General features: G+C 36.5%; 4 protein-coding genes across 10 annotated transcripts; 1 reads left to right on the top strand and 3 right to left on the bottom strand.

The window, feature by feature from the left end:
• Positions 1 to 125: 125 nt before the first annotated feature.
• Positions 126 to 8,950, bottom strand: LOC125206816. Its single transcript, XM_048106038.1, has 2 exons — positions 8,341 to 8,950; positions 126 to 808 (listed from the first exon to the last, which is right to left on the bottom strand). The coding sequence occupies exons 1-2, from the start codon at positions 8,948 to 8,950 to the stop codon at positions 126 to 128; spliced, it is 1,293 nt and encodes a 430-aa protein (XP_047961995.1).
• A 2,673-nt stretch (positions 8,951 to 11,623) lies between these two features.
• Positions 11,624 to 17,052, top strand: LOC125203725 (phosphatidylinositol 4-phosphate 5-kinase 8-like). Of its 4 annotated transcripts, none has more exons than XM_048102142.1 (11): positions 11,624 to 11,753; positions 12,124 to 12,199; positions 12,275 to 12,321; positions 12,401 to 13,468; positions 13,569 to 13,736; positions 13,957 to 14,122; positions 14,547 to 14,657; positions 14,760 to 14,947; positions 15,719 to 15,873; positions 16,141 to 16,309; positions 16,556 to 17,052. In XM_048102142.1, exons 3-11 carry the CDS (start codon positions 12,305 to 12,307, stop codon positions 16,833 to 16,835), a joined length of 2,322 nt encoding a protein of 773 aa, XP_047958099.1. In that variant the 5' UTR covers positions 11,624 to 11,753; positions 12,124 to 12,199; positions 12,275 to 12,304; the 3' UTR covers positions 16,836 to 17,052. The 4 variants fall into 4 exon arrangements, with proteins under 4 accessions (XP_047958099.1, XP_047958102.1, XP_047958100.1 ...); XM_048102145.1 differs by lacking the exon at positions 11,624 to 11,753 and adding an exon at positions 11,815 to 11,833; XM_048102143.1 differs by lacking the exon at positions 11,624 to 11,753 and adding an exon at positions 11,866 to 11,992.
• A 298-nt stretch (positions 17,053 to 17,350) lies between these two features.
• LOC125203728 (uncharacterized protein At1g10890) lies at positions 17,351 to 21,928 on the bottom strand. Of its 4 annotated transcripts, none has more exons than XM_048102147.1 (5): positions 21,772 to 21,928; positions 21,484 to 21,642; positions 20,198 to 20,407; positions 18,347 to 18,566; positions 17,351 to 17,760 (listed from the first exon to the last, which is right to left on the bottom strand). In XM_048102147.1, the coding sequence occupies exons 2-5, from the start codon at positions 21,609 to 21,611 to the stop codon at positions 17,494 to 17,496; spliced, it is 825 nt and encodes a 274-aa protein (XP_047958104.1). In that variant the 5' UTR covers positions 21,612 to 21,642; positions 21,772 to 21,928; the 3' UTR covers positions 17,351 to 17,493. The 4 variants fall into 4 exon arrangements, with proteins under 4 accessions (XP_047958104.1, XP_047958105.1, XP_047958108.1 ...); XM_048102148.1 differs by having other exon boundaries at positions 21,484 to 21,645; positions 21,772 to 21,910; XM_048102151.1 differs by lacking the exon at positions 21,772 to 21,928 and adding an exon at positions 20,513 to 20,600 and having other exon boundaries at positions 21,484 to 21,579.
• Positions 21,929 to 23,700: 1,772 nt separating this feature from the next.
• LOC125203727 (ankyrin repeat domain-containing protein 2B-like) lies at positions 23,701 to 27,478 on the bottom strand. The gene is made up of 9 exons (XM_048102146.1): positions 27,324 to 27,478; positions 27,132 to 27,162; positions 26,775 to 26,905; positions 25,771 to 25,983; positions 25,514 to 25,662; positions 24,818 to 24,983; positions 24,613 to 24,705; positions 24,218 to 24,357; positions 23,701 to 24,117 (listed from the first exon to the last, which is right to left on the bottom strand). Exons 1-9 carry the CDS (start codon positions 27,330 to 27,332, stop codon positions 24,018 to 24,020), a joined length of 1,032 nt encoding a protein of 343 aa, XP_047958103.1. The 5' UTR covers positions 27,333 to 27,478; the 3' UTR covers positions 23,701 to 24,017.
• Positions 27,479 to 27,943: the final 465 nt, after the last annotated feature.

Genomic DNA, 27,943 nt, shown 5'->3' with positions numbered 1-27,943 from the left:
ACTAAAAATAATTAGAGAAAAACGGCTAGTGCAATAAAATTAAAATTGAAAACTAAATTTTCGTCGGATTAAAGTGAGGGAAAATTACAGCGAAAATTTGATCTACGGAAAATCACACATGTTCTTCACGCTACGTCGCCTCCCCTACGTGCCCAGACCTCTTCAATCAAATCGACCTGGAGTTGGTCATGTGTTGTGCTCTTGCGTATATCAGCGAAACGTTGGATCAGATATTCATTACTACGTGGTACACCCATCTGTATCGGCGCGAAGGCAACGCCATGACTTGTACTTGCACCATCTTCCGGCGCCCAACGTTCTGTAGCAAATCCTTCATCTTCTATTATCATATTGTGCAATATGATACATGCTACCATAATATTCGCGACATCATCTCCGTGCCAAACTCGTGCCGGGCAGCGTAGAATGGCCCATCGCGCTTGGAGCACACCAAAAGCTCGCTCAACATCTTTCCTAGCGGCCTCTTGTTTTCGCGCAAAATATTGTCTCTTCGCTCCAGCCGGTTGGCGAAGTGTCTTGACGAATACGGGCCAACGAGGGTATATTCCATCTGCCAAATAGTATCCCCTGCGATACTGCGTGCCATTTGCTACAAAACTGATCTCTGGACCCTCTCCCCGACACTCATCAGTGAAGATAGACGACGACTGCAGAACGTTGATGTCGTTGTTCGAACCCGCAACACCGAAATACGCATGCCAGATCCGCAAACGGTAGTCAGCAACGGCTTCGAGAATCATCGATGGATGTTTCTGCTTGAAACCGGTAGTGTCACGACCGCACTTTGCTAAGGATAGCAAACACAGTTTATCGTGACTAGGGGAGGATTAAAGAAGCGGCGAAGAAAGGGAAATCTCGACAAAACTGGAATGAACGAAATTAAATTAGAATAACCGGCAAAATATATTAGAGTGCGTAATACAAAAGAACATAAGCTCGTTATTTACATTGCAGCGGAAGAGTCAAGAGAGGATGACACCGTGTATGGAGACACGATGCATCCAAGCATTTATCAAACTGAAACACATTCGCCATCTCTGCTCAACATCGCCCCTCGTCGTCACCGCTTAACCTGCATATTTAGAAATATATGCAGGGCTGAGTACAAAAGTACTCAGTGAACACATTGCCGAAAATTACACATATACATTTGAAAATATTGTCAAGCCATCATCATAGTAACACTCAGGGGTTTTATTGAAAAGACCTGAGCTTACTAAAAATATTCACATTGGGCCCTTTTTCCTGTACTTAGCCATATCTGATCATCTTGTGCCGCTGAGATGGTGTTCTCATACGGTCACCTTCCCTGCCCAACATGACAGAGGTATCCTTGTGCCGGGAAGGTGGCCACCTTCCACGGTGACCTTCTCTGCCGTCCGTTCACGGCCAGAGGTATCCTTGTGTACACTAGTCCGAGCGGGGACACCACCCTCACTGGGACCCGAATTCGACTTATATATCATCATTCATAATTCACTTGGCCTTAGCCAACAGATATGCATCATACACAAAACATTTATGGCAAGACAATATCAATTCACGAACATGTTTTCGAATTTTCACAAAATATAATTTGTATTTTTAGTATAAGAAAGCTCACCTCGTTCGTTTAATTTCCTTAACTTGAAATTCTTGCTCCGACTTTAACTTGCAAAGATAGCCTTTTTGAAAACATCACAATATAATATAAAATACCAATCAGACTTCAATAAATTCTTGAACTTTAATAGGAATGCATGCCTCCTAACTAATGTCTTTTATTTTTCACTCATCCTTAAGAAATTTCTAAAACTCATACACTATTTGATCATTCTTTTTCTATTAGGCTCGGATTAATTTGGCTCATGCTAGATTACCAAAATTTAATATTAAATTTTTTCCAAGTAAATTCTAATTCCAAATCTTTCCCTTTATTTCCGGTCCAAGTGATTAGATCTCAGATTGGGCCTATTCAAATTATGTATTGCAACACCAATTATTTAGAAGTTGGGCTCAAATTATCTCACACCTTAGTTTAGCCTAGTAAATAAAATGTTAGCCCAACCATTAAATTCAGTAGCCCAATCAAATAAATCCATTACTAATAACTAAATGCTTCTCCTTCCTCATTCCACCGTGACTATCAAAGAATAGGAAAAGAGCTCTCCCCTTCCTGCCTGCTGCTGATCGTCGGCCAACCTCCCATCAGCGCCGCCGCCGCCGACTCCTTCGGCGGTGTTCTCTCCTCCTCTTCATCTCTCTCTCTCTCTCTCTCTCTCTCTCGTCTCTCCCTCTTCTCTCTCTTTCTCCTAATTTTCCCCAATTTCAGAAATAGCTTCGTCGCCCCTTCTCTCCTATCGGTCTCCCTCTCGGCTTTTCTCTCCCCACCGCCGCCGGCTACACCGATCCACCGCCTCCCTCCTCAATTTCCATATCTGCCGCCGCCGCCAATGCGCATGCACAAGCGGCGGCTCCGGCCCTTTCCGTTCCTCGCGCTGCCGGAGCAGTTCTCCGAAGCCACCACAGTCTCCGTCTCTTCGCCGAACTCCCGAAAGGTAAGGTATGCCCAATTTTTTTTCATTTCCCCCTTTTTGTTTTATTTCTAAAGATTAAATCTTGAATTTCAAAATTTGGTCTTTTTAACTTGTAGACGTGTAAAGGTCTTGAAATCATTGAATTGGTGACATATCGGGATTGTGGGACTGTCCTCGTGTCGATGGGGTGCCTAAAAGTCCATTCGCCGGAATCCGGCAGATTCGTGTCTGAGGAGATAAGTCTTCAAACTGTGTGTTATTATGATTATAGGACTTATGTTGTCTACTTTATGCATTTGGTGATATTTGAACAATTATGTTGTTGCTTGCTAAATGCTATTTGGAAGTTTCAATGATGGAATATGTTGTTAAACTTGTTGTGACGGATTCTAGTTTCAAATTATATGCATATGCTTGTTCATACATTAAAGAAAAGAGAGAGAGGCTTGGGACTTACTGTTTGTGTGTGAAAAGTGTTTGGATTGGGGACTTGATTTGATCCTCCAATTATCAGCAACTCCCCCTCGGACTCTTTTATGCTATGTGTGTTTGTGTGATGAGAATTTTTGAAATGATGGGTGGCTGTTTAAGGAAACTTTGGGGGTTTATAAACTTGTTCCCTTAAATTCCTTTGCAAGCTACTTAAGCAGGTGGGGAAAGGTTTAACTTGGGGAGGTTTGGATGTATGTCATAGATATTTTGTTCATTTTGTCAGAGATGAATCTTCTCAGGCACTCCGTATCTGCATTGTGATCTTAGTTTGATTTTCCCCACATTTCTTTATAGATTTTACTAATAGTTTATCATATATCTATATATATATTTTCTCTAATTATTTTCTTATGTAGGAGAGAATCATTTGGAGAACATTGGCAATTCCTATGATGATTTGTTCCTCCTTGGAGTGTGAGCACGAAACATTGAACGAGCTGCCCAGGACTTGCACGTCTCTTTCTAATTGTAATAGATCAGGAATTTGATAAATTTGTATAGTAGTACTTTAGCAGACTTTGGAAGGATGTGTCGGACATTATAAACTTTTATTTGGTTCTTTTCTCTTAGTTGCACTTGAAATGTTCGTTTGAGAACAAAGCAACTATTATTAAATTCCAAGATTCGATTTTTATTATGAATGAAAAGGGCAGGTTTTGAATTCTAGTATTTTTTTTTTGCTACTACTACTAGTAATAATAATAATAGTAATAGTAATAAGGTACGAAAGTTCGGGCTGTTACATTCTACCCCCCTTAAAAGAAATTTCGTCCCGAAATTTAGGAAGTATCTAGGCAAAAAGGTTCAGGATATTTCTCTTTCATTTTCTCTTCGTGTCCGTGGTTTTTCCACAAAACTTTACTATAGTAATTAATTTATTCCGAAGTTGCTGCACCTTTCGATCTAGTATTGTCACCGGCTTTTCTTCATAACTCAGGTCGGGTGTTACGTAATCTCTTCACGATGAATCATGTATTTTGTGTTGGACATTTACTTTTGTAGTTGAGAAACGTGGAACATGTTGTGTACGCTCGCAAAACTTAGTGGTAGTGCTAACTGATATGCTACTGGACCCACTTCCTTAACGATTTCGTATTATTCGATGAATCGAGGTTTTAGCTTACAATTAATATTAATTATAGATATTCATTTTTCTCTTATGCTAAAAGTTAAATTCGTGTGACATGCTTCGGCGTACGACTTTTTCCGGCTTTCAACTTGTCGATCCTTTCCTTTGATTGCCAGTCTTCTATGTCCATTTCAGGGTACTTTATCCTTCAGGCGTATTTTGCGAATGTCAATGTCTTTCATGCCCTCCATGAGATCTCAAGTCGATAGTTAATCTAATAGTCTTATCTTAGACAGAAACTGAATCTGAAATTTAAAGAGGATTATTGAAAATGTTCTTGTTTTGGAAGATTATAGAGTCACTTAACAAAACGACTATGACTAGCTCAATTACATAATCATATGGTTTCACCATAAAATCACACTGGTAACTTGACAATAAGTCTTCATAAAATGGAAGGACTATGTTCAAATGGGGCTCATTAGACTCACTCCAATAAAAGAAATGATACAACTTCAAAGGGCTTTAACTATACCCATAGGACTTGAGAATTTTCTTGTGGTAAGAGCTTGCCGGATAGAATAAATTGCGAAAACGAGGATTCGAATCAACTGAATTTAGATTTCAACAATAGGTTGCAATTATTAAAATCCAAAATGGATAGTCAAATAGAAAAGCTTCAGGTATTACTAGACAACTGAAATAATTGGTCACGGATTGATCTGAGAAGAATAAGAAAAGCAATCTATTGTCATATTTGCTCAATAACATGGTGATAGAAGATCATGTCAACAAAATTTTCAAAGTTTATAAGCAGCTCAAGGAAACCAAGTCATAGAGGCAACAATAGGAAATTAGTCAAGGGAAAAAAACAAATTGCCAGCATTAAATGTGGAGCTGCAGAAAAGCTCAAATCAAGAAACAATAATCGTGTTGGAATTTAGAAGATGAGACTACTCATATGAAATAAAGAGCTAGTCAATAAGCATGTTTGAAAACACAAATGGTCAAATCAAAAGCTTAGATCGCACCGGATGGCTGCTCCAATATAGTAAGATTGAAAATAATTGGTTTCAAGTGGATTTGAAAAGAAGAGAGCAAGGATTTGATCAACAACATCGTGATACGATGTCACGTTAATGAATTCTCAAGGTTTATAAGCAAATCGAGAATACTAACTCATAGAGGAGGAAGAGCAAACTAGTTAAAGGAGAGTCGGATTGCTAGCTTTAAATATGGAGCTGCAGAGAATTTCAAAGCAAGATACAAAATCGTATTAGACTTTAGAAGAGGGGAAGTACACATATAAAATGAAGATCTCGTCAACAAACATGTTTGAGAACACAAACGGTCAACTAACGGTCTTAAAAGAATATATTATCCTTGGAAGAGACAATTACAAAGGAATATGATCATTTTGAAAACCATAACTAAAACAACACAAAATATGGGAGTTTGCGGCAGGAATTCAGAGAGTAAAAATATTGTTTTATACAGGACGAGTTTGAAAACATGAGAGAGTAAGCTAATTTTATGTAAATTGAAAGTGGTTCTTAACCTTGATATAGGAGATAGGAAACAATGGCACAATAAAAGTAGTCATTTAAGGTGTTAATCCAATAAGAGAATATTTTGATCAAGGAGAGCTTCAAGAAAAATGAATTTCATGGAACCCAGGTAAGTGTTGCTGATGAATTTTGTTGGTCAACTATAATGGTGATACTTCTTCGTTTTACTCTTTACAAGGGAATGGTAAATGAATTATCGGAAACTTTGGTTCCAAACTACTTTTACTTCACGATCGCGTCAGATGACCATAGGTGGAGATTACAACTCTTTGGTACTCTCGGATCATCAAAATGCTTGTTCTCGTAACATATCGTTATTGTATGACTAGAATCATTGTCTACATTGTAGACACATTCTCTTGCGATGTATCCATTGCCTAGTTGGGTCAAAGGTACACTCTATTAGAGCGGTTGGATTGTCACGAGGAACAATGCTAACCTAGACTATTCATGTCATCAGGGCGTAAAGAATAACATCTAATCCCAGTTATTTTTTTTGGAAACATCATTTGTTCGCAGCTTAATCATTTTCTCACAACCAAGTTTCTTCCTTATCGTGTATTTTATTATTATTATGAATTAATTAAATTTTTTTTATTTTTTTTTTCGCTCGGGAAGGCAGGAAATGTTCATATTGTACTCCTAAGTTCGAGTTCATATCGTAATTTTAGAAGGAATACACAACTCAAAACATCATAAGGTCTTGAGAAGTTTGATTTTCCAATACTTGCAATTTCTCTTTTATCTGTATCGTTCTAGAATACGATAGTAAAGTCATTGTGATTCGAGATCGAATCATATTCTTTTAAAAGAGAGGCATGCATCCTTAAGCATTCTATATTCTGTGAGAAACGACTTAATTCTCTATTTTATAGGACCTGTGTTCTAGAAGTTTGACTCATACAAGATACCCTTTTCTTTCAAACATTATAAACTCTTCACGAAAATAAACAACATCGTAAAAATTTCACTTTGAAAATCAACTATTTTTCTTGGTTCAAAACACTTTAACTTGAAAGAAGTAGCTATAACTTTTAAATTCAAATCTCACTCTTTTCTCAAAAATTCATTTCTCCTTTTCTTCTGCCCCTAAAAAGGGAATACGTTACCACTTCCTTTTCTGAATTGAGCTTTATAAACTTCACTTTCTCTTCAAAGAGCAAAAGTTACCTCTTTTCTTGGTTGAGCGGGATGAGTCGGGGTGTTGAGCATTTGGCGCTTAAACTTTTAGTCTAGGGATACAAATCTAGACTAAGACTGAAAGAAGACTCTTGGGTCCAGAGCGGAAAGAAAATTGCTCTGATACCATTCTGTCACGACCGCACTTTGCTAAGGATAGCAAACACAGTTTATCGTGACTAGGGGAGGATTAAAGAAGCGGCGAAGAAAGGGAAATCTCGACAAAACTGGAATGAACGAAATTAAATTAGAATTTTTTTTCATTTCTCCCTTTTTGTTTTATTTCTAAAGATTAAATCTTGAATTTCAAAATTTGATCTTTTTAACTTGTAGATGTGTAAAGGTCTTGAAATCATTGAATTGGTGACATATCGGGATTGTGGGACTGTCCTCGTGTCGATGGGGTGCCTAAAAGTCCATTCGCCGGAATCCGGCAAATTCGTGTCTGGGGAGATAAGTCTTCAAACTGTGTGTTATTATGATTATAGGACTTATGTTGTCTACTTTATGCATTTGGTGATATTTGAACAATTATGTTGTTGCTTGCTAAATGCTATTTGGAAGTTTCAATGATGGAATATGTTGTTAAACTTGTTGTGACGGATTCTAGTTTCAAATTATATGCATATGCTTGTTCATACATTAAAGAAAAGAGAGAGAGGCTTGGGACTTACTGTTTGTGTGTGAAAAGTGTTTGGATTGGGGACTTGATTTGATCCTCCAATTATCAGCAACTCCCCCTCGGACTCTTTTATGCTATGTGTGTTTGTGTGATGAGAATTTTTGAAATGATGGGTGGCTGTTTAAGGAAACTTTGGGGGTTTATAAACTTGTTCCCTTAAATTCCTTTGCAAGCTACTTAAGCAGGTGGGGAAAGGTTTAACTTGGGGAGGTTTGGATGTATGTCATAGATATTTTGTTCATTTTGTCAGAGATGAATCTTCTCAGGCACTCCGTATCTGCATTGTGATCTTAGTTTGATTTTCCTCACATTTCATTATAGATTTTACTAATAGTTTATCATATATCTATATATATATTTTCTCTAATTATTTTCTTATGTAGGAGAGAATCCATTTGGAGAACATTGGCAATTCCTATGATGATTTGTTCCTCCTTGGAGTGTGAGCACGAAACATTGAACGAGCTGCCCAGGACTTGCACGTCTCTTTCTAATTGTAATAGATTAGGAATTTGATAAATTTGTATAGTAGTACTTTAGCAGACTTTGGAAGGATGTGTCGGACATTATAAACTTTTATTTGGTTCTTTTCTCTTAGTTGCACTTGAAATGTTTGTTTGAGAACAAAGCAACTATTATTAAATTCCAATTGAATTCGATTTTTATTATAAATGAAAAGGGCAGGTTTTGAATTCTAGTATTTTTTTTTTGCTACTAATAATAATAATAATAATAATAATAATAATAATAATAATAATAATAATAATAATAATAATAGTAATAGTAATAAGGTACGAAAGTTCGGGCTGTTACAGGTAGTGAACTGGCCTTTCCACGCCACCGGACAGTTTTTCCACTCCCAATGCATGCAATCAATGCTGCCCATCATCCCTGGGAAATTGTGCACCGCACCGTGCATATCTAGCCGTCTCTGGCACTCATCAAAGGTTGGCTTTCGTAGGAACTCCAGACCAAAGACTTCCCGAATGCCCTTACAAAACTGCCGGAGCACATTTAGACTAGTCGTCTCACCCATCTGTAGGTATTCGTCGAACATATCAGCCGGTCCGGCATAGGCAAGCTGCCTAATTGCAGAGGTGCATTTCTGCAAAGTAGACAGCCCGATCCGGCCAGTGCAATCACTCCGGAGCGTGAAGCACTCGAACCGGTCCGCCAATGTCGTCGCTATATGGGTAAAGAGCGGTCGCGACATTCTGAAACGCCGACGAAAAATCTCAGCCGGGTAACGAGGGTCAGCGCTAAAGTAGTCGGCCATAAGCCGCTCAGCCGCTCCGACATGGTCTCGTGGGATTGTCCGACGATGACGAATCTCACGAGGGATCGCCGCCGCCGCCGCCTCGTCGGCCTCCCTCTGCATCTCTTGAATCAAAGAATCCCATGCTTGATTCCACAAATCATCCATAATTGAAAAGTTTTTAGAGATAGAAAATTTGGATAGAAAGTGAAATGGGTGTGAAGATGTGTGTGGAGAGAAGATGAAAATGGGAGGAATATTTATAAAAAACCATTACAAATTCGAAATAAAAATAAAAAATAAAAAAATTTAAAACCGGCGACCGCCGCGCCGGTTTCGCCGCACAATAGATAGGCGCGGCGGCCGCCGCGCTTCTCTCTCCATCGGCCCGTCCTCGCCGCAATCGCGGCGAATGCCCGTCCGCCCCAGCAAATTCGTCCGCCCCCGGGGCGGACGCCTCCTCCGCTATAGCCCGCCGCGGCTAAGCCCCAAACGGGGCGGCCGGCGCGCCGCCTCTATAGTGGATGCCCTTATAGCTCAAAAATCAGTTGAGTACGTAATTTCTACAATGAGATCAGAATTGTATCAATTTATAACTTACAACTAATAGTAGAACATATGTTTCTTACTCCAAATTCAGAAAATCTATGAAGTTTTGAATGGGAGGTCAATGAGATGGTTCCGAACACAACCACCAGTTCAAAAAAATTAGTATTGTTGACAAATAAAACCAAAATAATTATAACAATGTCTTCGATGTAAATCAAGAATTGAAACTACGATGAATTTATATTACGTGTGTCTATTACTAAAAACTATTAATGCACCAACCAATCAGATGCAATGCGATATAATATACATCTAATTATGGAATAAAATAAACAGATTGTCGATTACTCGAAATCATCACGACCATTGTGTCGTGCTTTGACCAAATAACCTTATTTAACTACAAAGACATGGGTAGACCCATAGGCTAAAAAATTACTACTAAATCTTTTCTCCTTTTTTTTTCTTTTCCTTGTCCCAATCAATTCCACCGCTACATTTCCATACAATATAATGTGGTTTAGTTAATTGCATCCCCAATATTAATACATGGCTATTTAAAAATTGGCAAGTGGAAATGGAATAAATTCATTAATATTTAGACAAAGATTTGATTCTTATTTGTGGACAACACGTTTAATAAATTTATCGTTCACATCCAAAAATATGTCATGTGAATTTGCGTATCCGCACCTTTTCATGACAAATGAATTGCATAGTGTAGCCATCATTTATGGATTTGTATGATTGAAAATATTTTATACTACTACTATAATACAATGTGTCCTTCGAGCTTTGACCAACTAGGGTGGGAATAAACTTTTATCTAATAAACTACCGAGTATTTGGTCTATTAGCATATTATACTCCATTAATAAATCTTTTTCCCTTTAAGTATTTAGTTAAAAAATTGAAGGTTCGAATCATATCAATTATGTGTATGTGATAATGTGATTATAGGGGTGGGTAGGAACGGTATACCTTATCGAAACCACCATACAGTATACCTTATCGTAAATACGGTATGCGAAAAAGTCATACCTTTACCTTACCAAAGTTTTCGGTATAACGAACTTTGGTATACCTTATTTTCGGTATGACGAATTTTCATACTAATACCGTACCGAAGTTCGGTATACCTTACTTTTGCGGTATACCTAACTTTCAACATCAATTAAAATAGAAAATTAGAGTATTTAGAATATTATTTATATTTTATAATTTTAAAAATAAATTAAATATAATTTATTCATAATTATATTTATATTTCACAATAGATTTTATAATTTAAAAATATATAAAAATATATAAAAATATATTTATATATAATTGTGTTTATATTTTTGTGGTATATACCTTAGTTTATGGTATATATCGAATTTCGGTATGCAGCGGCATAACGCGGTATTTAAAAATTCACACTGTTACCTAACCGGAATCTTTTGGTTAGGTATCATATCGTACCGAAAGTCACGGTATACCAAAAATTCGGTATTTTTTTGGTACGATAAAGCCGGTATTTCGGTATTTTTTCCCGGCCCTAAATGTGAATGTGTTTGTAAATCACAACTATAAAAAAGCAAGCGGACTTGAAATTGTTTAAGAGTTGAAAAACAACTACAAGATCTTAATATTAAATTGAAAGGATTCCCACTTAATTATAAAAATGAAGACTTCTGTTTCTTTTAAGAAAGCTGTAATCTTCTTTACTTGTTGGCTTGTTATTAGAATCTAATGGGATTGGTATAAATTAATCACGGGATAAGAGAAGATTAAAGGAAACAACTTTTCATTTGTGGAGATTGCAATTTTTTTTACAGAACAAGTTGTACTTCTTAACAAAAAGAATTGTGTTAATTGTGATTAAGTTTTAATATGCTGTTCTGCACACTACAGTGTAAAATTTAGTATAGGGGTATCTTTTTTTACGTTAGATAAATATTTAAACTTTAATTGTGTATATAATTTCGTTTAAAGTTTTCAACACTTCCCACAGCTTTCACCTGCTAAATATGCTTAAAGCAGAATATTAGTCCACTAAAAAAGAAAAGTACTAAGACAATGAATTATTTTAGTAAGTAATAAATTAATTAATATTATAACGGTATGATATGCTTTACTTGGAAATTATTTAAACTGCAAATGGAATCCGATACAACTCATCGCACGTTAACAGTCGGCAACGCCAGCCAGGCACTGGGGCCCACGACCAGATGCATGGCCGCCACGTGTGCACCTACTATATCTGCCCCATTTCCCTCTCTTCTCATTCGCTGCTTCTTTTGTTTCATCTACGCCTTTCCCAATAATCAAATTTCACAGTTTTACTGTTTCATTTCCACATTTGCGGAACTGTTGTCGTTGGACTTTTTGAGGACCAGGAATCATTTCAGTTTTTTTTTTTTTCTGAATTGATTTTGAGGTAAGTCTGTATCTTTTTTTTACTGTTGCTTCGGAATTTGAAATACATCCTTGTAAGCGGTTGGCATGAATAATTTTTCGGTAATTTGATGATTAAAATCGTCATTTCGAAGTTTGATTTCGATTGCTGTTGCGTGTGATTGAATATGTAAATCTATCAATCGTGTGTATCCGTAGGAGTAATTCAGCTTATTAGCATAGTGAGAAAACAGAGAGCTTTGGTTTGGTTGATTAGTTCAGGTTGACTGCTTTGACAAGGTTTCAGTGAACTATTGAAATTTGATTTTGCATCCATTACTTCTATGTTTTGATCAGGCTGAATAATAACAATGTGATCTTAACTAATCTGGGATTTGTTTTTGTCTGTATAGATTTGAAATCGGAAGAATACATGCCATTTCCTGTCAGGATACACCACTGGAGAAGCCATAACTTCACTGAAGAAAGGTAGAGGATTGTGAAAGAATTTCTTCTATTTGAATCACATAGAATTGGTTCTTATTGTATTGAATGTTTTTGCAGTTAGCTGTAATAGGAGTCAGTCACTCTGTCATGGAAAATGAGGAGAGGTACCAATTGCAAACTTTTTGATTCTCGAGCAAGCTATAAACGAGGTTAAGAACACTTATTAGTAATCTTTATTTGCAGGAGCTCTGAATATGTTCTTGCAAATGGAGATGTGTATCGTGGTGCTTTTAAAGGAATGATTCCCCATGGAAAAGGTAAGTATACATGGTTAGATGGAACCATTTATGAAGGTGACTGGGAAGATGGGAAGATGGCAGGGAAAGGGAAGATCTGTTGGTCCTCACAGGCTGTATATGATGGTGATTTTTCTGGAGGTTATCTTCATGGTTTTGGAACTTTTATTGGTTCTGATGGTTCCATGTACAGAGGTTCTTGGAAGATGAATTCTCAACATGGCATTGGTCGGAAGCAGTATTCAAATTCAGACCTTTATGATGGTTGCTGGAGAGAGGGAGTGCGGGAAGGCAGTGGTAGGTATGCGTGGAGTAATGATAACATATATATTGGGAATTGGAAAAATGGAAGGATGTCTGGTAGAGGAGTTATGAAGTGGTTTAATGGAGATCTTTTTGATGGCTTTTGGCTGAACGGGTTGAGAGATGGGTCAGGCTGCTATAGATTTTCTGATGGAAGTTATTATTTTGGAACATGGTCGAAAGGGCTGAAGGATGGATCCGGAACATTTTATCCTGCCGGAAATAAGCATCTAAGCAAACTTGATATTGAAAGGAACAAAGACAAGAGAAGTAAATTGCTATCTCAGATGTCATCAGATCATTTAGATGAACCTGTGTTACCGAGTGTAAAGCGAAGTCTATCTGAGAAAATATCATATAGCTTTAAAAGGGGTTCTGGTGGGTTTTCTCGTAAAACTACATTTGTGAATGACGATCTGATCAGCACTGGTTCGATGAAAGAGATGGTGCCACTTGATAGATCAGTCAGCATCACATCTAATGGCTCTCAAGATGGTCAAACTGAATATCCAGACAGCAAGACTGTGGCATATGAGAGGGAATACATGCAAGGAGTCCTTATGAAAGAAAGAATTAAAAATATATCCAAACTATCTCATAGAAGTAAACAACGTCTCAAATTTGCAAAAGATGTAGAAAAGAAATCATGTTTGAACATTTTTGAAGGACACAGGAGCTATTATCTGATGCTTAGCTTGCAACTTGGTATCAGGTATGCAAAAATATGGTTCTATCATTTTTAAGACTCTCTGCTACAAAGCAGTATGTAATGATGGGATACCTAATTCAAATATCTTATGTGAAGTTGACAGGTATACTGTTGGAAAGATCACACCAGTTCCTATGCGGGAAGTCAGATCATCTGATTTTGGAGAACAAGCAAGAATAAGAATGTATTTTCCAAGAAAGGGTTCCCGATTGACTCCCCCGCACCATTCTATTGACTTTTACTGGAAGGACTATTGTCCCATGGTCTTCAGGTATGTACATTCTAATGCTTCGTGCTTGGGAAGGATGGAGCTTCCCTTTTTGATTGTTCTTCGTGTTTAACTGGGATTTTGTGTTTATTCAATTATTATTCCTGTTTCTAGGTTTTGAGTTGAATTCTCCTTTACTCTTGACACCCGGCACTTTCTGTTTTTAAAGCTTTTGTAAGTTGGATGGCAGTTTTTCAGTGACTGTATCTGGTCTCATTTTCAGGAATCTGAGAGAGTTATTCAAGCTAAATGCTGCGGATTACATGATGTCCATATGTGGTGATGATGGTCTGAGAGAGCTTTCTTCCCCGGGAAAAAGTGGAAGCCTTTTCTATCTTTCACATGATGATAGATTCGTAATCAAGACACTGAAAAAATCTGAGCTTAAGGTAACACATTGGAATGGGTTTCCTGAATTGCATGTTTCTTGTAAAATCAGAGATCAAATAAGTATCTCATTATGGCTGTGTAATAATAATGATGCTTAGCCCTTGTTTGCAAGATGCTCAAAGGGTGATTGAAGAAATTGGAGATCCTATATACACTGACATAACTATTGGTTTATGGATTACTCATGAACCAAGAAATGGTGTTATTGTGACCTACTAATTGGTAAATAGTGGTGAATGGTCTGGAGTACTTGTTACAAAATCTTCTAATTATACAGATTTTAATGTGGTGAATATGGAGGTTTTTTTACTGTTTATTCTATTTGTCTACTGATCTCTTGTTTCCAGTATCAGTTTGCTAACTAAATTGCAGTTCCACCCTAGTTTACAATTTAACTGACTACTTGTTCTCAATGTTGCACAGGTGTTGTTGAAGATGTTGCCTCAGTATTATAGTCATGTACAAGCACATGACAACACACTCATTACTAAGTTCTTTGGGACACACCGGATAACATTGAAACATGGAAAAAAGGTTATTATCCATGAATACGGCCGGTTGCTTGCTAGATAGATTCAGTTTTGATATCAGGAGAAATACCACTTTTCATTATATTGCAGTAACTTTCATTTACAGGTTCGCTTTGTGGTCATGGGGAATATGTTCTGTACTGAATTAAGAATACATCGTCGATATGATTTGAAGGGCTCAGTTCAGGGCAGATTTACAAACAAGGATAAGATTGATGAGACCACTACATTGAAAGATCTTGATCTGGCTTATGAGTTTCATATGGACAGGTCCTTGCATGAGGCACTTTTTAGGTAAAGCCTCAGCCTCTCTTATAATTAATTTTGTTTCAGTCAAGTTCGCTAATCTCATTGACAAGTGGACTCTGATCCATATGCTATATCTTCCTTTAGGAAACTCATTGATTTCTTTTGCATGCATATAAGACAGTAATACGTATTGCTTTGGTATCCACAAACTGTGAAGAACTGTATATGGGATGTAGAGACTTAATATGTTGCATTCTTAAAGTACCATGACCATCTTGGTTATTCAATATCCGGATTATAATGATCATATTCTGAATAATGGTATAACTGCATGAGATTATTTTACCTTAATCATAAGGTTAAGATATTGACCATCCTTCATATCTAATGGTAGTGACTGCAGTTTGAGATCTTGATCTTATGAATTGAGAGAGATAGGGTCGTTTCAAGATAAGGCGTCAAGTTTATTGGATTAGCAAAAACAAAATTGAGAGAAAATCATTAAAATTTATGTTTAATTCATTTTTCTCCATGACAAGGGCACATGCCAATTTTTTTATTAGTTTTTTGTCATGAATGATGCCAATTCAATTTTCAAAATCTTCTCCACATGTTTGTCTAATTTTGAGTGCATTCTAGCATTTGCAGCAGAGAAGACTTCAATTAGCTGAGGTATTTTTTGTTATCTAGTAGACATGTGCATCCAATCAACAATAGAATCTTTTTTATGCTTTGGTTGGTCCTCTGCTTGTTCTGCTCAAATGATGTAGTATCAGCATTTCTAACAATATTTCTCTTATATTTTTATTGTCACAGGCAACTATCTCTTGATTCTGCATTCTTGGAATCTCAACACATAATAGATTATAGCCTTCTCTTGGGCTTGCATTTTAGAGCACCCGAACATCTAAGATCGCTATTAGAGCCTCCCGATTCACAACCCAGTGCTGAGAACCCCAATGACAATGATGGTGAGGTTCACTTCTGAGGAATGATTTGGGCTGATTAGAAATCTATTAAATTGTTGAATTTGGTTCTTTGACCAAGATTCACTTTTTTGTGTCAAAAGTCAAAGTGCTGATACCATTTATCTCTGAGTAGTAGATTATGAAAATATCGAACACTGTCCACTATTTGTACCTTTTCCCTATTTGTAGTAGAGGAAACTTGGCTGTTGATTGTTGTATCAAATTTCTCAATTTGAATTGTCAAATTTTGATAAAAGTTTCCTTCTGAAGGTGTGAATTCCCAAGGAGACATCCTAATTCCTCCCAGGGGTTTGGTCTTAGTCACCCATGAGCCTGGTTCTGTCAGCATTGCACCAGGAGCTCACATTCGGGGTGATACACTGAAAGCATACTCTATCGGCGACAAAGAAGTTGATCTTCTTCTTCCTGGTACTGGAAGGTAATTTCCTCTTAATATACGTTCAAAATCATGCTGCTGAATTGTTAAAGTTACAAGAAGGGTGACTTGAGTTTCTGAACATCCAACTTTTTTGCTTCCATGCATGCAATTTTCTTTAGCAGCCCATTTGCAGTATGCTAGTATCACTTATAGTTTGGATAAAAAATGTTGGGTTTTTATGTGTAGACTATTTTAGCTATGGTGATGATTTGATTGACCTGGGGTTATTTGTGTTTGAATTTTCAGGTTGAGGGTGCAATTAGGAGTAAACATGCCAGCTCAGGCTAATCACAAAATTTTGCAGGCAGAGATCGATAATGCTGAAACCGAGCTCTTTGAGGTGTACGATGTGGTTCTTTACCTTGGCATAATCGATATATTACAGGAATACAACATGAAAAAGAAGATCGAACACGCTTGTAAATCTCTCAAGTTCGATCCTCTGGCAATTTCTGTTGTAGAGCCTAAGATTTATTCAAAACGGTTTATTACCTTTCTAGAGAAAATCTTTCCTGTCCAACCGTAACCAGAGACCTTGGGATCACCAAGTTGAAGCATATTTTAGATTCTTGTGTTCTTCACCTTATGTTTCGATAATTAACTCGGCAATTAGCTTAGTCATCGAGTGTATTCGTAAATTGTGTTGAATATATATTTGTTTTTACTGTGAAAAGTTGTGGCGGATAGCATGCTCGGATTCTGGGCTGAAGTTTATCAATTGATCAGTTGTTTTTTTATGCCAAGTAGATTTCAAGATCTTCGTGTAGAATCTGTAGATTGCTATTCTAGACAATTTATTTTCAAGTTATTAGTTATGTCATAATTTTAACTCATAATAACAGACGTTACTGTTCATTATTACATCAATAAGCTCTATACATCAGGAAATAAAGTCCAAACTTCATAAGATGTTTAAACATCATAATATACGAATTTTTTGTAATAGAATGAATAAGCAATAGTGACAGAGCAGATTGAATAAGCAATACGAGATTTTTGATATAAATGGCAGTTGGATGCTATCGAAAACGCAATACGAAATGCATAAATGTGAAGGACAGTGTTATATTGATAAGTCACAAGAGATGACATTGCATTTATAGTATCCCCCTCGAACCCAGCCAAAATTGACCAGAGCCCAGAAACAAATCAACCCAAAACAGAGACGAGATACAATCGTTTTGCTATTTCATACCTAGCGCAAATGACAACTTTGGACGCGATTTGTTCTTCCCCAATAACTTCATTTGGTTAGCTCGTTCTTCCTCCTCTTGTTGTTTTTTCTTTAGCAAGGCCACTTCTTTCTGCCTCTGAAGTTCTTCCAATTCTCTATAACGTGCCTCTTCGCGTCTTTGCTGTTCCAAGGCTTCTCTTCTTTGAGCTTCTTCTACCTTCCGCCTGTTCTCTTCCAGCATCCTTTCTAGCTCTTCTTTCTCTCTTTGTGCTTGTTCCTGTACAAGTTCCCAAATTATTTATCTATAGCCTCGAAGAACGTAGAAACTAATATATGCAATAATAATTAGAGTCAACAGAAGAGCACCAATTGTCTAACATCTAATTTCTCCACAGCTTATATTACAATTGACACTATATATCATGTTCAATGGTTTGACTGTTGTATTGTACTCGTTGTAGTAAAAGGCATAAATGGCGTGCGACCAAACATACTTTGACCCGGAATGAAGCGCAATCAACAGTGAATCTCAGGTAGTTAGAGATGTAAGCATCTTAAAGTCTAGAACAAAGTCGAATCGAACTAATGGATAGCTAGGTTAGAACCTCTCTCCAAATATCAGGTTTTGCATGCAATGCAATAGTAAGAAAAAGGGTATTAATATTTCTCTCCCTGTTAAATCCTCGATATTAAAAAGGCAAATAGAAAGAAATATCACATGACTCCAATCACTAATGAGCAACTAGTCAACCACCATAACTCCCCAAAACACATGCATCTGTCACCAAAGGAACAATCTGTAAAACAATTAGAAACTATAAATGGGAGAAGAATTATCACGCAGCATAAGAATAGATACTTGCCTCTCTTTTCGAGGCCTCTATAACAGCTGCTTCCTTTTCTTTTTCAAGCTGGGCTGCAACCTCAGCAACAAGTCTTTTCCTACCTTCCTCCAGACGCTTCTCTATGTCAAGTTTGATTTCCTTGGAATTCAAGCTCTCTTCAACTTTCTTTCGAATTTCTTCTGCCACTCTTTTTGTCGTTTCTTCTTCTATTAGTTTTAATTCTAACTCCTGCTGACGCCTAGTAAAGCAGTAGAAAATGTCAAAAGAAAAATAGCCACTGATCTGATAAGGGAGAAGTTAGTTCTCAAAGGAGTCAAATGCCCTCAAAAGCAAACTACAACGATCTATTCCTTTTACTGTTAAGCAAAAGATTTGACAAAGTCATACAGCCAATGCTGGTCTTCACGGTTCCATAAATTCAGAACTAAAACAAATTACAAACTAACCTCAGTTTGAAAAAGGCACAATGATATATATGCTTATGCTTTACAGCATACCTCTAATTGATTCCTGATCCAAAATATTTCAGTTTCATATCTGGTGAACAGTAGATTAACGAGGCACCAAATGGACCATCAAAATAAACAATACCAGAAACTTCCTTCAATTAATCCTGTGGAGAAGAGCGTCAAGTAAAGAGTGGCAGTTCCAGTACTAATTGCTGAAACACTTTTGCCCTTATAGTAGAAATTTGCATAAACCATAGAGCTGAATCAGCTTTCTACACATTTACTAAGCAGTGATAACAGGTCTAGCATCCCTCGATTTCCACATTTACGAATTGAGAAGATCAACAAAAATAGATTATGGAGTATGAGTTGATGACAAGTCTAGAATGTCTTTTTATGCATAAAGAAACAAAGGGGTTATGATGTATGACCGGACCAAACTTCTCTCTAAATAAGTATTTCACAATTAGCTACAATAAGCAAAACCTATCAAAGCAGAGCTATCGATATCAAGAGCTAGCTCAGAGGAAGCACCCAGTTTCACTTCCATGAACAGTATATTGTTCCTTGTTCTTTTTCAGTTGCATATATAGTCTAGGGTCACAAAATTTATTTCTTGCAATACGTTAATGAGTTGAAGAAAGGCAACCATCCAATTCATAACAAAGATAGAAGGAAATTAATAAAAAACAAATAATTTATCATACATGTACAAAGAATTGAAAAGTAGCACAAAACCTTCTACTAGCACCAGATAGAACAGAAAACAGTATATATTTTCAATGCATAATCTCAAGAAAAAAACTCATGCAAATTGCAAAAACAAAAGATAAGAAGCATATGACCATAACACGTCACCCTCTTGCAAACTTATGCGTGTCCTTTCAATGTGGCAAACACCAGGAAATACTTAATAACAAATGAACAATGACTGCAGGAAAAAATGGAAACAATAGTATCTATTGAAGAAGAAAAGGAAGGAATGAACAAAAGAAAAGGATCGAAAAGTCATAACAAATGGACTTGGAATGAAAGAGAATATGTGTTTAGGATTTCAAGTATTCATGCTCATACAATGTATACCATAACTCTTAGAAACAGCCATGTTTGGTAACAAAGGGACCTTATCATCGCATGCATTGAAATTAAATGACTTCATATGTTGAAACTATAGCCTCTTAACTGTATAAGTTATCTCCAAAAAACTTAGTTAGTAGTTACTGATAGTGCATATGTCAGGCCTCCATCATCAGCCTCTAGGGTGGAAGTTGGAACCAATTCAGGAATATTATGAAGTCTACATTATGATGTACGAATTATGAAAGTTTAGATTCAAGAACAGTTCACATCACTATGGTACAAAAAATCATGTGAGGAGGTGAATATATAAGGAAAAAGATCATAAATGTAATCATTATACCTTTTCTTGTCCTCTTCCTCTGTTTTCAATTTTACAGTTGCATCTTTCATCTCTTTGGTACCAGTAAGTGGGGATGCACTTAAAGGGGATAAAGAAGTGCTCCTTTTTCTTTGTCTTTCATTCCGCTTTGGTGTAGGTGAGCGGCTTTTACGGCGTCTAGGAGTGGGAGAGCGACTTTTGTGTCGAGAAGATAACGAATGCTTTTGTCTTCTGTAGAATACAATGAAGTAGTTGAGCATTGAGAGAGACTATTAATTTCTAAACTGTTCATATCCCCGTGTTTCCTACATCTATACCGAAAGCATGTACAGTTACCTCACACATTGCAAAGAATAAACTGGGTGCTGCATCTTTTACCATAAGACACTGCTATTATCACAACCGAGCAGTGAAATAACACCAACTGCACCCATCACCAGCTTACTTCTCAGTCAAAAGGAGCCATGGTTTCTTTACTAGATTTCTCAAAGATCAATGATCTTGACTACCGCATTCAACCTATGTTTTAAAGAGAATGTATCTCACTTTCTAATTTTGTTTGGTGCATGTAAACTCCCAGCATGGGAATGTATAAGCCATTAAAATTACAATTTAGCAGCTTTACAAAAGGATAGATCATCAAGTCAACAACCATAAGCATGAAGAATATCAAGGTGCCGATGGAAAGCGAAAACTCTCATAGGCAGCAACACGGCACAAGGACACCAAAGATACACAATCCATAAGCATCTGCTAGATCATCTAAAACAAATAAAACCAATATGATGAGCAATTATTAAGGATATAATGTTTAAAATTTGGACCCCCAAAATAATCCAGGAGAGAGTCGGAACTGAGTATATCAACAAAATAACTGGAAAACCTTAAAAAGTTTTGGATTTCCTTTGAACTAAAACCATCTCCTCGAACAACTAATCCCACTACATAACATGATCATATTCAATTTCAATCAAGCTACACTAACTTAATCTAATAGAGATTGGTCTTTCTTTCTTTTTCCTGTCAAAAAATATTTACATCACTATTGGTAAAAGCACCGAAAAGCACCCAAAACCTGGTATAAAAAACCATAAACCAAATATTGTATAATAATTGATTATGCAGATATCAATTCACAGTGGTCTGATCAATAAAGTGGATAGCCGGAGCTGTCCTCTCAACACAAGCTTAAAAAAACTTATTAAAATCAATATTAATTGATTAAATTATAAGCAACTAAAATTAAATACAAAAATACAAATCACTGATACACAATCGACCGGCAAGTATAAGTAAAAGGGTATCACCTGCTATGGGAATAAGGGGATCTGCTTCTCTCTCTTTTGCTCCGGCGTCCATACCTCGACTCAGAAGGCGATGGCGAGTGCTTTCTACGGTGCGACGGCGACCGAGACAGTTGCCGCTCTCTTCCCATCTTCACTTGTCGAAGAAATTGAGTCTTTCAGCTGCTATATCAATTAACCATTAAAGGGGAAAATCAAAACCAAATGAATCGAACCAGCTACAATTTTTTGTCGAGCAGTTGGATTGAGCAAATTATTGAAAAGGAATACAGAATTTTGAATGAAAACCACCTTAGAAGAAGATTATTGAAGATTGGACTTCTGTTCATCCGCGTAACGACAGGCACGCAGAAGTAAACCCTAAGGTTACGATTCAGGCTCATCCCGTTAATTTAAGTTTAGCCGATTAAATTATACTCCCTCAGAAGTTTGTTGCATTTTTTCATTTTCGTTGGTCCGCACAAAAGTTGCCTAATTTTACTTTTGTGCCACTTTTTTTTTTCTTTAGTGAACCCATATTTCACATCCTCCTCCTCACAATTATTACTCCCTCCATTTTAAAATAATACCCCTTCCGTCCTATTAAATATACAATATTTGTGAATTGGTACAGATTTTTATGTAGTGATGTTTTGTGAGGAAATGAGGGGAGAATAAAATAAGAGGTGAAAAAGTAGAGATAGAGATGTTTCCTTTTTAAAAAATGTATCATTTTTAATGGGACAAACTAAAAAGGAAAACGTTTCATTTCTAATGGGACAAAAAGAGTATATATTTTGAGTTTGACATGAGTTTTAATGAAAAATTGGTAAGTAAAACAGAGGTAGAGAAAAAAAAATAATTAAAGTATTATGGAGAATAAGCCATACCTCATTTAAGATAAAATAGTTTCCAAAATTAAAACGTGCATATTCTTTTTAGACGGATTGAAATGGAAAGAGTGCATGTTCTTAGAGAAAGGAGGAAGTATAATACTTATAGTCTGATACAATATATAACAACAAGATTCCGTAACTCACAATCCACTAACTTTTTCAACTCACTTTTCATTACATTTATTAAAACTTGTGACCAGTCAAAGTGTGACATAATTTATGGGACAGAGTGAGTATAACTTAAATTTATTTTCAATTACGTAATATAGATGCTGATAAATTTGTGTAGATATAATCATTGACGAGTTAAATGGTGTTGTGTGCTTATAAAGCAAACGATATCATTTAGATCGACGAGTTAAATGGTGCTGTATACTTAAAAAACAAACGACGTCAGTTGAAATTATAATTAAGAAGAAGTCAAAAGACATACCACAATTTGAGCAACTTCAAGATTTTATGACAATTTATCCTACAATAATTTTGTAGTTAAGACAACTTCATATTTTGTTTCCTCACTCGTTTATTTGTTCTTTTTTGGGGGAATTATGTAAATGCAATTTTATTTATCTATATTCTGTTGTTAATTTTTGAATATTGTAAATCCATAGTTGACTATTGCAGACCTAAAGAAAGTGCTTACCAAGGTTCTTGCTAACGCAATCGCACATTCAGAACGGGAAAAATGATATGATTTACAAGCACAATTTATGTGTTCGCTACCCACAACACCAAGCACTAGTGCACGTGAAATTTAACAAGCACCGAAATGTGCTAACTAATGGCATTCAACGAACATTTTTTATAGATAGCGGACTTTTTTATGCTCACTAAATCTGTTTTTTGGTGTGGATGAGCTCACCACATCACATATCTCCGACACAATGTCAATTTCGATTTAGCAAAAATCTTAATCTAGAAATAATCTAAAATACATCAAAGTTTGTATTTATACACCAATTTTACAGATTCACAAAACAACTAGAAATTGCATATTATACCATAAAATAAACCTCAGATCAACCCATTATTTAAAGACGCTTTTTCCATCGTGAGAGATATTACAGATTTCCAGATGCTACAAACAATAGTTTTAGACAAAGCCATTTTCCAAGAACTTATTAATTATGTTAATTATGCATCTTTTTTAAACATTACTCATTTAGTAGTATCACTTCATCCAGAGAAGATGACATACTTGATATTGGTTGTTTAATGTATTAAGTTGAGAAAAAAAGATAATTGAACATTGGATATATTAATGATGATTTATTTTTTCACAAAATCACGAAGCACGAAGACCAGCACTAAACAGCTATGCAACCACAAGTAACTAGAAACAATAGACCAAAAATAATAAATATGTAAAATGTGAAAATAATAATTATGTAGTCCAACCTACTATGATCTGATTTTGATTGTACACAAGGAAAAACAAAATGAAAAGAACAAACTCTTATTATCTAATCACTCTCTGGATCAAACTATGGAGTGATTATTCATGGCAGGAACTATAATAATACAAACATCGGGCATTCCAGGAGGACGAGATCGATGCAATCGAATTAAAAAAACAACAAATCAAGTCGGCATCCCAATACTCGTCTGCTCATGAAAGTAGACAAGTCTAATAGCAGAACACTTACAGTTGCAGCATCCAGCTTATAGAAATGCATCCTTCTCGAGGAGCTTGAGCACATCGCTCTGGTTATTTAGTTTAGCAACGTCGATAGGTGTCTTCCCGTCCAAGTTCTGGAGAGTACTGCAACAAGCATGAACGAAGAGCAAAGGCAAGGTCAGCTTGGTTCAGGGCATCAAAGTTACAGTATATCTTTTTCACAATGCATGAAAGGGCTGCTTACACAGCAGCTCCGTTCTTTAGCAGTAGCTCCACGCACTCCTTCCTGCCATAACCAGCAGCATAGTGGAGGGGAGTGTTCTTGTTCTTATCCAGAGCATCAACCTTTGCTCCGGCTTCCAAAAGAACATGTGCGCAGTTAACCTGGAATCACAAAAAGGTGATTCTATCAGTTACTATAAGGAAGAGAAGAAGACATAAGGAATCGGAACAATACTAGAGCAGAAAACATATGAACTGTAACTGCAAAATGAAGAGATCAAGGCAAGTCATTAGTCATTCTATGGGACACTCATAAATCAACAAGAACGAAAGAACGTAGGAAAAGCCAGTCTCAATCCAACATCAAATACATATGTAGAAGGTTAATATGATGTTGATTCTATAAGTCTTAAATACCTCGCCATATCCACTAGCAAAATGCAGTGCAGTTCTTCCCTCAGAGTCTACTTCATCCTTATCAGCACCACCAGAAAGTGCCTTTTTCAAGCCCTATTTTTCCGTGAAAAAAACATGCAAAGATATTCAGTGAAGACATTCCGCAATCTTATTGCAAACTATGGCTAAATATAAATTTTATTGGAGTATTAACTCTGACCAATACCTCCTCATCACCAACACTAGCTGTGTGATGAACAATAGATTCCTCATCATTTACTTCCTCTGATTCGTCTTCAGCAGCATCACCAGCAGATGTGGCACTTTCTCCTACAGCGGCCATTCCCATCACTTCTCCCAACTTCTGTAGAACCTCTTTATCATTCCAGTACCTGATGGACAATAAATTTCAGAATGGAAAAATCACAAATAATAGGTGGTTCGACATTGAACACAATAAACAAAGATTTGTAATCTCCGATAGAAGAATACAAGAATAACATATCAAGAATGATGCGATTTTAAAATTTCACACATTTATGGGGCTAGGCTATATGGGCTGGAAGCCTGGAACCACATTAACAAATACTAGTATATTCTGGTAAGCTCTGATTTTCTGGCTGTTTATAGACAGTTCTTGTAAGGTAATCCTTCACATACTTGCTTTGGAAATTACTTTGGATGATCCTGAGATTACTAAATAATAGCATCCAACTGAAATATGAGAACACAGACAGAGGAGTTCTGTGTGATCATCTATTAAAATCCACAGGAAAACACACAACACATTGACATCCAAACGCAAGTGCAATGTAATATAAAAACGAAGATTCCGTCACACATGCAAATACATGACTGCCTCATGAAAGAAGTGACAAAGTCCACAAGTAAATCAACAACGAAGCTAGTAAAAATGTAAGACCTCATCATTGCAGCTGGACCACCATTCTCGATCTCATCAAGAATAGGCTTCAAAGACGGATCTTCTTTTACACGTGCCATTCGTTCTTCAAGTTGGCTTTTATTGGCTGGATTTGTCAAACTCTCAAGCATTCCAGACATGGCTGGATCCTAAAGAAGAATAAAGCAAAAGGATGATGAGCTTGCTAATGATATCCACATCTTCAATGATGCTTAAAAGATATTCAAGAATTTAATACCAAATTTATCAACAAATACCTGCATTAATGTACTACCAAGCTTCTCTGCCATGCTCATGAATTGTGGATTTTGCATGACTTGTTGCACGGTTGAGTAGTATTGTTCGGGATCAAAGTTGGGAATGCCCTCTTCAACTGTACCCCCTTGATATGATTTCTGGAGCTGCTCTGCCATCTGATTGAATGAAGGATCTTTAGCTATCTGATCAGCTAGCTCTCTAATGCTTGGGTCCTGCCAACACATAATAGAGCTTAGCAAACAGCATAAGATGTTAAAATAAGATAAGTATGAGTGTCATAACTCATAAGCTTTGCTGTTCACAAGGCACCATCTATTTTCCAGTTTGACTTTCAACATACTGAACAAAAATTATACTAATGCTTAAGTTGGAGGAAATAAAAAATACTCCCTCCGTTCCATTAATGTTGGAGCTTTCTTTTGGGCACAGAGATTAAGGAATAAATATTTGATGAGTTAAGTTGAGTGAGAATAAAGTAGGAGGGTTGTGGGAGAGTAAATTATGACTGAGTAAGACTGTAAGAGAGATGAAGAGTGTTGTCTTTTGCCAAAAAAAGGATATGACCCAACTATAATGGGGCGGCCCATAAAAGAATATGACCCAATACTAATGGGATGGAGGGAGTACTGAACAGCCCGTATTGTCATTCAACAGTTCGAGCCATGAGCAGATAGGGATCTAGACAAATTGATCCACCAAAAGCTGAAAGTAAACACTGATATGAGCTTATAATTTGGAAAAGTATCGGGAGTAACATTAGGCCAAGTGTTGTATAATGAAAACTCGGTAAATTCGTAACCACTGTGACCACAATTGCAGCAGTATCATACAGATTTGCTGAAACTACTACAGGTTCATCGCTAGCGTTGAGACTTGAGAGACATAGTGCTATCGGAAGATAACTAAGAGAAAACTAAAACTCTTCTAGTTTTTAACAGATAGAACAATTGGGCAGAAGCACTCTATATTCCACAAAAATTCCTGAATTGAAAAGCATACATACATTAAGCAATCCTGTCATAGCCGAGAAATCAAATGGATTCGGCATTCCAGAAACTGCAGGAGTGGGTTCCCTTCTCTGCCCAGAAGGTAACCCAGCAGAAGTAGTAGCTCCAGCCGCATCAGACTTCTCTTCTTCAAAGAGGAATCAGAAGTTGCCAATAATTAGAATGCCAATCATATATCACGAAAAAAACACATGGAAAATTATCTGTGAGAAGAGCAGTTCAGAGAAATGGAAAAGCCTAAACTGTTCAACAACAATCAATTAATAACAACTGCCAAATATATAAGCATATCGAGAAAAGTAGTAGTATCAAATTTCAGCAACAGCAAAAATATTGTGGAAAGATAAGGTCACCTTGTTTAGGAACCACGGGAGTTTTAGTTGGCTGCCATAAACCAAAAACATTAGTAAAAGACAGTGAAAATTCGCAATTTACTCCAAGTAATGCATAACGCAAATCAAGCAATCGGAGAAATCAAAATTTTATAATTCAAAATTGAGTAGGAGGTGAAATTTAAGATGGATAATGAAGAAAGAAGTGGCTACCTCCGACATGTTTGTTCAACTCTGCTTCAGAGATTGGTATAGTGTGCACGAAAGGGGGAAAATGAGGTTTTGAGGATAGAGAAATTGGGAATAGCAAAGGTTAAGAGAACAGAGTATTGGGCAGCTCAATTCCTCAACGCCCATATCAGATTAATGGTTGGATTTTGTTTTCTTGTGAATTTGTATATTTATCGCTTAATCTTAGCGATAGACAACATAAAATGTTAAAGTATTGCTATTAGAAATAAAATACTAACAATTATCAAAAATTGAATGCACTTTAAGTAAAGAGGACGAGTTTGTAAACTAAAAAAAGACAACTCCATAATTAAAAAAAATTAATACAGTAGAACGTAATTAAAAGATATCGTTCAGTTTTAGTTTATTAAATAGAAGATTTAAAATGAAGTAATTATATAGAGGAAAATATATTTAGTATTATGTGTTTCATATCCCAACTCTACCCGTGAGCTGGCACAAAATATTTTGATCTAAATTCCAAACAAAACACTGAATCCCCAACAACTGCAGAGCTTCGAAATCTCCGCTTTTGCTTGATTGAGATTGACATTCCCAATCTTCAACGGAGAAACAGCGATGGTGGCGTCTGCCAACGTCGG

Source organism: Salvia hispanica, chromosome 2 (assembly GCF_023119035.1).
Source record: "Salvia hispanica cultivar TCC Black 2014 chromosome 2, UniMelb_Shisp_WGS_1.0, whole genome shotgun sequence".
Taxonomy (NCBI): Eukaryota; Viridiplantae; Streptophyta; class Magnoliopsida; order Lamiales; family Lamiaceae; genus Salvia; species Salvia hispanica.
Note: the sequence above shows the minus strand (reverse complement) of the source record. Positions and strands in the feature narration are given on the sequence as shown.

Excerpts from the sequence above, each read along its gene's own strand:
- LOC125203728 (XM_048102147.1), bottom strand. The coding sequence starts at position 21,611 with ATGGGAAGAGAGCGGCAACTGTCTCGGTCGCCGTCGCACCGTAGAAAG. Across the intron at positions 20,408-21,483 it reads TCCCCTTATTCCCATAGCAG|AAGACAAAAGCATTCGTTAT; the intron begins GTGATACCCTTT and ends TGTATTCTACAG. Across the intron at positions 17,761-18,346 it reads TAGAGGCCTCGAAAAGAGAG|GAACAAGCACAAAGAGAGAA; the intron begins GCAAGTATCTAT and ends GAACTTGTACAG.
- LOC125203727 (XM_048102146.1), bottom strand. Across the intron at positions 26,906-27,131 it reads TCCCGTGGTTCCTAAACAAG|AAGAGAAGTCTGATGCGGCT; the intron begins GTGACCTTATCT and ends TCCTCTTTGAAG. Across the intron at positions 25,663-25,770 it reads TTGGTAGTACATTAATGCAG|GATCCAGCCATGTCTGGAAT; the intron begins GTATTTGTTGAT and ends ATTCTTCTTTAG.
- LOC125203725 (XM_048102142.1), top strand. Across the intron at positions 13,469-13,568 it reads AGCTTGCAACTTGGTATCAG|GTATACTGTTGGAAAGATCA; the intron begins GTATGCAAAAAT and ends TGAAGTTGACAG. Across the intron at positions 14,658-14,759 it reads CATTGAAACATGGAAAAAAG|GTTCGCTTTGTGGTCATGGG; the intron begins GTTATTATCCAT and ends TTTCATTTACAG.
- LOC125206816 (XM_048106038.1), bottom strand. The coding sequence starts at position 8,950 with ATGGATGATTTGTGGAATCAAGCATGGGATTCTTTGATTCAAGAGATG. Across the intron at positions 809-8,340 it reads GAAAGGCCAGTTCACTACCT|CAAAGTGCGGTCGTGACACT; the intron begins GTAACAGCCCGA and ends TGCTATCCTTAG.